This window comes from Melozone crissalis, unplaced genomic scaffold (genome assembly GCF_028551555.1).
Source record: "Melozone crissalis strain CALT ecotype California unplaced genomic scaffold, PUWL_Pcris_2 ptg000034l_1, whole genome shotgun sequence".
Taxonomy (NCBI): domain Eukaryota; kingdom Metazoa; phylum Chordata; class Aves; order Passeriformes; family Passerellidae; genus Melozone; species Melozone crissalis.
In genome coordinates, this window is record NW_026535812.1 from 15,188,027 (window position 1) to 15,194,970 (window position 6,944).

Here is a 6,944-nt window from a genome sequence, read left to right on the forward strand (position 1 = left end):
TTCCTTCTCCCTCCTTTCTTTTCCCTCCTTCCTTGTGTTGATTTGTGGGACCAGAATGACTTTGATTTCAGCAAGTTTGCTGTTTATTCACGTCACAAGTTTGACAGCTTTACACCAAATCAGATTGCTGGGTTTCAGGAGAGCTCTGAGGCGTCACTGGGAGCTCCTTTAGATTAAACTCGCCTCCCCGGTCTCCCCCCTCTCCCCCTCCTTCAGAGCCATTTAAACCTCTCTGGGGCTTTAACAGAAACGTGCTCCCAAGACCTGCATTTCATTCTGCCACTAATATGGTAAGTGCTCTTTGCATTTCTCTCGACCTCGAGGCAGAGGAGGAGAAGCTGGTCTGTCCCTTGGGGGAGTGCAATAGATTTTGTGCCCTCTTAAGATGGGAAAGAAAGAGGGCTCTTCTCTACCTGCCAGTGCAGTCTGCTGCTGTGCCTTCCCATGGGTGGGCAGGCTCCCTGACTGAGACTCCAAGTTCTGCCGTTGCCTTCCTTGCAGAGATTTAGAGTTGCTGCAGATGAGGCTTATTTGGAGGGGACAACCCCAGGCTTTGCGGTCTGGGACTCCTGCAGAACTGCAGGGGCAGAAGAGAGTACGAGCAGCCAGGAGGTGACTCTGCTGGCTCTGTGCTGCTGCTTTAGAGCTGAGTCGAACACCCATGGTGGCAGGAACAAGGACAGCATTGGAACCCTCTTCACCCTAAACCCCCTCAGGACCGTAGCATTTCCCCAGGGTTTGCAGGAAGCCGAGCCGCCTCCCCGGCACAGCGGTGCTCGGAGCCCCGGTGCTGCGGGGGCTGGCGGGGCGGCACTACCCGCGCTCGGCGCACGGAGCGGTGACACCGGGGAACGGGGAGCGGGCACCGGGTCAGGGCTGGCCGCTGCCGCGGGACAGCACCTGAGCACAGCCCGGCCGGACGGCAGTGGGGAGAGCGCTGCCCCGCCGGGGCGCTTCTGGCGGGGCCGGGCCGGCACCGCTTCCCCTCGGGGCCCCCGGCCCCGCCGAGCGCCTCATCGCCTCGGCCCTTCCCTCCGCAGAGCGCCGGCCGGCCGTGCCCGCAGCCGGACTTCGCCGGGGGCTCGGGCTGCGCCTGGCCCTGGTCCGCCCCCGCCGGGGTTTCCAAGGAGACCTGGGCCGCCGTCTGCGCCGCGGAGCCGCCGCACAGCCAGGGCCGGCCGCAGGGTGAGTGAGCGCTCAGCCGCCGCCGGAGCGCCGCGGGCCCCGGCCGCGCTGGGAGCCCCACGGGGCCGGGGTAACCCTGGTCTCGTCCGCAGGCCAGGTCTGCAGCCCGCAGCTCGGTGCCCAGGACGCGGCGTGGCAGGGAGACCAGCTGTCCTCCCAGCTCTACAGAAACAAGCAGGTAAAGGCTCCGCGCCCCCCAGCACGCCCGGGTTCACCCCACGAGGCTCCCGAACTCCCGGATTGCACCTTCTGGGTTGGCTTATGGCATGTCGCCCTGTCACTGGCATGGATGTCAGAAGTGACACAAAACAGTTGTTCCTTGCTGGACGTATTTGTCTCCCCGATGTTGTGCTGTGAAGTTGGACCAACTCTGGTGGGATTCCCTGTCCGTTCCTCCCCTCTTACATCGTATTGCAGCTGCAGTCTTGGCAATAAAGAAAACCAAGGACATGAACAGGGGGGCCTCAGGCTGTGATGATGCTGTTGGCTAAAAGTATGTAGAGTGTGTCCTCCTGATTCCACCAGGTTTAACTTCATGGGAAATGATTGCAGCAGAATTGCCTAATTACATGGAAGATCAACCGTTTTGTTTTGACCAACAGGTTTTCCTTGTTACTTTATTTTCTCTTATATTTCATTTTTTTTTTGTAAATCCCAACAAGAGAAACTCTGAACTGTCGTCAGTGAAGGTACTCCAGTTTGATGACTATGATTAAGTACTTGGAATGATGTTTTGACATAGTCAAGTCAGTGAAAATTCAGATATTATCTTAAAGGTCCCTGGAATCAAACACTAGTTCCAGATGTCAGTGTACTTATTTCTTTGACTTTGCCTCAGTCATTTAAGTCTGTTTTTGACTGAGCCTATGCTCAGAAGATGCCTGTGATCCTTGGCAGAAGGTTCTTTGTCCTCCCAAATAAGTCTCCAGAGCTATGGTCAGGAGCCAAAAATCTATCTGTAAACTCTTAGATTTTCCACGGAAAAGTGTTAGGTGTCTGCCATTCCTGTTCAGCTTTTGAGACCAGGGATTATCTCGATTCTGTATACATACCAGGGCTGGCACAGTAGGGTCCAGAACTGAAGAGATCACTGAGTGCTACTTTATCATAAAGAATGGAAACTGCATCTTCCTTCTGCACTGTACCCCCATAAATTGTTAGCTTGCAACATTTTTTTTTCACCAGGCAGCTCTAAATGGGAAGGAGGGGTGCAAAGGGATGTTTGCTGTGGCTCAAGAGGAGATCCTGAAGCTGCTGTCATGCCCGTGACCATTTCTGGCTGCTCACAGGGCTACTTGTAATTCATTTCTATTATTATTCTGCGGTTGCAGGTTTTTTCAGAGTAATCTTTTCAAACACTCACTTAAAGATTAAAGGAAGTCAAAAGTGAAAACTGAACAGTCATGCCACTTAGATTTATAGAGACAAGAGGCTGGAGGGGGTGGGTTGAGCTCACAAAGCAAACACCCAGATCATCAAATCCAAGCAGCTTGTACCAGAGGGCAATTGCTATTAAGTTACAGAGTCAACATCTATTCATCAATATCTCTATTCCACAGCTTCAAGATACTTTGCTTCAGAAGGAAGAGGAACTTGCTAGGTTACATGAAGAAAATAATAACCTCCGACAATACCTGAATTCTGCCCTGATTAAGTGTTTAGAAGAAAAAGCCAAGGTATTGTGTTCAAACCTGTCAGACAAACGTGTGCAGGAGGAACAGGTTGATTAGGAACATGCCAGTAAAATGTACAGAAAATCTAAGAGTGCAGACAACCTGCAGTGGAACCCACACTCACATTTAAATTCACAAAGGTGACAGTTTGCTCCAGGAATGATATCCTGTTAGGTTCGGACTGTGGAGACAGTGTAGCACCTGAGATAATTAGGTTTAATTTATTAATTAGCTATAAGTAAGATAAGATTATATAGTCAAGGTAAAATAATTTCCTCTAAATGCTTTTTTTCAGTAAAAAGTTCAAATTTCAATATATATATTTTGAATGTTTCTCTTTTGTCAATTATCCTTTTGATAAGGATTTTTTTTTTCAGTTTATTGATTAAAAAGTTGTGTGCGGGTTTTTTTAATGGTGAAATACAAAATTAAACATTTCAGGTTGGATGAAACATTCTGTTAAACTAAGTATGAAGGGTTGTTTTTTTAACATTTGGATTCTTTGCCTCTCACCTAAACAAAAATAAAGAAAATAATTCTTTCTTGTCAGCTTAAAGAAATTTTTTGCTATTCCAACCTTGCCCATAAAACTGAACTGTTGATTATTTGCTCAACTCTGTGGATTGGGCATGAGGTAAAAAAGACTGTAGGACTATGTAGGACATAGGAGACTTTCCTTTTCCATCCTGTTGATGAGTTGATAGCATGATATCCTCCTTCCCATGGCCAGACCTGGCTCCTGGCTGCAGAAAAGGTCTCCTTCACTGGGCACAGCAGGGAGAAATGGCCACCCCCTGTGTCCTGTGGAGAAGGGTCCAGTGTGGAGCAGTGAATTCATGACATGCTGGGGAGCGTCCTTGTTTATTCTTGCCTTCTTTGACCATAGCTGGATGCCTGAAGGGCCGTTGTCCTTGGGATAATGACAACTGAGGTGAAGTGATGAGTGCAGTGCCACTCAGGCTGCTGCTCTGAGCGCTGCCTTGTCACGATCACCCTGTTCCAGCAGGAGTTACCTTTGCATCATCCCTCTTGGTCAGGCTGCCACTGTGCCCCCCATGCCCTGCTCACCTGCAGAGTGCTGCTGGCACAGAGACAGGTGGCAGCTCAGGGCTGGGAATGCCATCAAAGCACAGGTCTTATTGACATGGTCACACTCTTCTCGTTCAGGAACAGGGTTTTGCAGACACTGTAAAGATACAAAATAGTTGGTCATACCCGTATGTTTAAGCAGAGAGTAAAAAAAGTCTCTGTAAGGACAGTGGTAATCAAGTAGTAATCTTGTGCATCTGAAGCCAGAAGCATGTTGCCTTCAGGTATCTAGAAATTCAAATTTTATTCTTCTGTCTCCACCTTGTTGTTCTGGTTTTTTAAATAGAAACTACTGTCTGACCATGGGCAAAAAACCTGTGCTATCCTCAAAAGTACCAAGAGGAGACTGAAGGAGGACCACTGCTTTTTTCCTCAAGAAACTCCTCATGCTTCCAAAGCTAGAAGAAACCTCTTCAATGAATTCACTGTCTGTGAAGAGCAAGCCAGCCCTGCTGTGGACAGCTGGGTCTTGCAGACCTTAGGATTAAAAGATGTGAACACCATTGATGAAGCTTCAGCTAACTACAGTGCCCTGTCTCCAGACCTTGGGAAAGACACATACTGCCTGAGCCCTGGGGGAGCAGCAGACTGTGAGCACAGGGAAGGAGCAGCAGCAGTGTTCAGCTGCAGCCACGAGCCCCCAGGCAGCAGCAGCACCCACCCATGCAGCCAGGATTCTCCCTTCCTTCCTCAGTTTTCTTCAGCACCATGCATCTCCTCACCAGTGCCGAGTGTTTCCTCCCTCCCAGCCTATGAGTTGCCTTATTGGACTGGTGGTTTGTCACCCAACAGAACAGAAGTGGCCTTCACCACGTGCCTGAGTCCCCACCGCAACGTGAGGACGCACAGCTTCCACCAGGGACAGGCCTTTGTGCGCAGGGACAACGATGGCGGCTGGAGGTTCACCTGGGTGCCCAAGCAGCCTGAATGATGCGCCTGACCAAGGGCCAGCCATAGAGGATGGAGGAGTCACACCTCACCTTGTGCATCAGACAGAAAAAGGGACCCCTTTTGGGCTGCTTTAAATGCTACCCTGTCACTAACACACTCCTCATTCCTTCACAGATGTGACTCCAGATTGCACTTGGACAATTTTCTGCCCCAGATGTTCAAACTGGATTCCTTTCTCTTGTGCCTGTATTGAGATAGCTGCTTTTGCTTCTTCCCTGGGGCTTTGTCATCATCTCCTCCTTGTTACTGGTAGTTTCCAGGCTGGAGGGCTTTCACTTTTGATGATCACTTTCACATGCACCAAACAGGAAAGCACTTTGGGAATACACCTCTCTCCCTTTGGAAATAGCACCTATCTCACAGATATCCACAGATAACAAAGGAGGTATAGGTTGGAGGCTGAGGATCAGCAGTTTCTAAGTGATTTATATCTCTCTTGACTACACAGATAGCCTTGGATTTAACAGGCACCCATGGCTGCCTTAGGTGCTGCACAAGGCTGACCTACCTGCAGTTCCATGGTGCTGTCACATTCTTTGATGATGCCTCAAAATAAAAACAGGATTTACTTCTAATGCCTGGAGGCCGCTTAGTTACAAGTGATTCAGCAAGGTCAGGGGATCTTCCTAAGGTGCAATTAAGAGACTGATGTGTTTACTAATATGTTTTAAAGGTATTTTGTCTCTCAATAAAGGGAGTTTACATGTGGGGAGGCAGTAACACTTAGTGGCTGGAGTGGGTCTTTGGGAACCCCAGCCTTCAATGCCAGCTCCTGCCTCTCTGTGTCTGCCAGACTGGGATGGGCTGAGGGTAAGACCAGCATTACTTTGAGAATGCTTTAAAATTCTCTCTAAAGTGAAGGTGCTTTAGCACTGCACAGACTTAACTGCCACTAGTGCTACTAAATGATATGAATATTTGATGATACGAAGTCAATGGCATGAAGGAAGTTCACCAGTAACATTTTCTGTTACCTTTGTTTTCAGTTCTACAGCAGTTTGATGCCTAAGTATCCAAAATAGATTGACTTAGTTATTCTTGCTTTCAGAATGGGGCCACTGACATTGAGGAAGGACTTAAGTAAAAATAGCCAAAACAGAGGGTTGTTTTTTTCAGTGGCTTAGTTTCATATAGAAAACAGGATATTCCTCTATTTTTAGAGGATAAAAATATCTTCTAATAGCCTGTTGTGCCTTAGAATTGCAATATTTGAGACACTCCATCAGGAGCAGTAATGATTTCCCAGAGGACTTCTAAATAAACAAACTGTATTTCTGGGTAGTTACTTTAAACTAACTGTGGCAGACTTCCAGAACAGGCAATATGAAACCATTGATTGTAGGCATTATTTCACTGGATTAAAAAGCCAACCAAACTCAAAAAATACCACAGACCCACACAACAACCACTGCAGAAGAAAACCACGACAAAAACTCACTAAAACCCAAAAAACCCAAACCAAAAAATGCTCATTGAATAAATACAAGTATTTGTTTGAAGAGCTTGCTGTATTCCATAAAATTCTGGTAGATTGATGAAGGCAAGACCAGTGTTTCTGTAGCACCTTTCTGCTTTTCAGTCAAAGCTGAAGAAAAATCCTGTCCTAACAACAACTCATTTTTTTTCTCAATGCAATTTTTTTCTATTATTCTCCCCTTGCCCCACTATATAAGAGAGCATTGAAGAAAACTGGAGTTTTTGTTGATTTGTGTGGTAGTGTAGAAAATGCCTGAGCTTAACCTGAGTTAATGTGATGGGAACCCCTGGTACAGGAGATGTGGAAGATGCACAGCAAACTGGGAATAAGAGAGTGTGGCCAGAGGACTACACCCAACACAGCTGCAGATGCCACATCTCTCACAGCAGCTGTAAAACAGAAGTAGAGAAACATCTGTCTGTGTTTTCTAACACTGTAGGAGGCTATTATGTGTGAATTTCCATGCTATGGAGTCAGCAGCACTAATAAGTGCTTTTGTGCTACCAACAAATCTTAAATCAGGGCTTTTTTCTCTGAAGAGAGATAAAAGCTTTCCATTTGCCTGACGG

The 6,944-nt window shown here is 47.5% G+C and overlaps 1 protein-coding gene across 1 annotated transcript; it reads left to right on the top strand.

Moving 5' to 3' along the window:
* Positions 1 to 287: 287 nt before the first annotated feature.
* On the top strand, positions 288 to 5,008 carry GMNC (geminin coiled-coil domain containing). The gene is made up of 5 exons (XM_054283018.1): positions 288 to 341; positions 1,041 to 1,185; positions 1,278 to 1,363; positions 2,745 to 2,861; positions 4,234 to 5,008. Exons 1-5 carry the CDS (start codon positions 288 to 290, stop codon positions 4,876 to 4,878), a joined length of 1,047 nt encoding a protein of 348 aa, XP_054138993.1. The 3' UTR covers positions 4,879 to 5,008.
* Positions 5,009 to 6,944: the final 1,936 nt, after the last annotated feature.

Coding starts and splice junctions, on each gene's coding strand:
- GMNC (XM_054283018.1), top strand. CDS start 288: ATGGTAAGTGCTCTTTGCATTTCTCTCGACCTCGAGGCAGAGGAGGAG. Junction 1,186..1,277: donor CAGCCAGGGCCGGCCGCAGG/GTGAGTGAGCGC, acceptor TCTCGTCCGCAG/GCCAGGTCTGCAGCCCGCAG. Junction 2,862..4,233: donor GTTTAGAAGAAAAAGCCAAG/GTATTGTGTTCA, acceptor TTTTTTAAATAG/AAACTACTGTCTGACCATGG.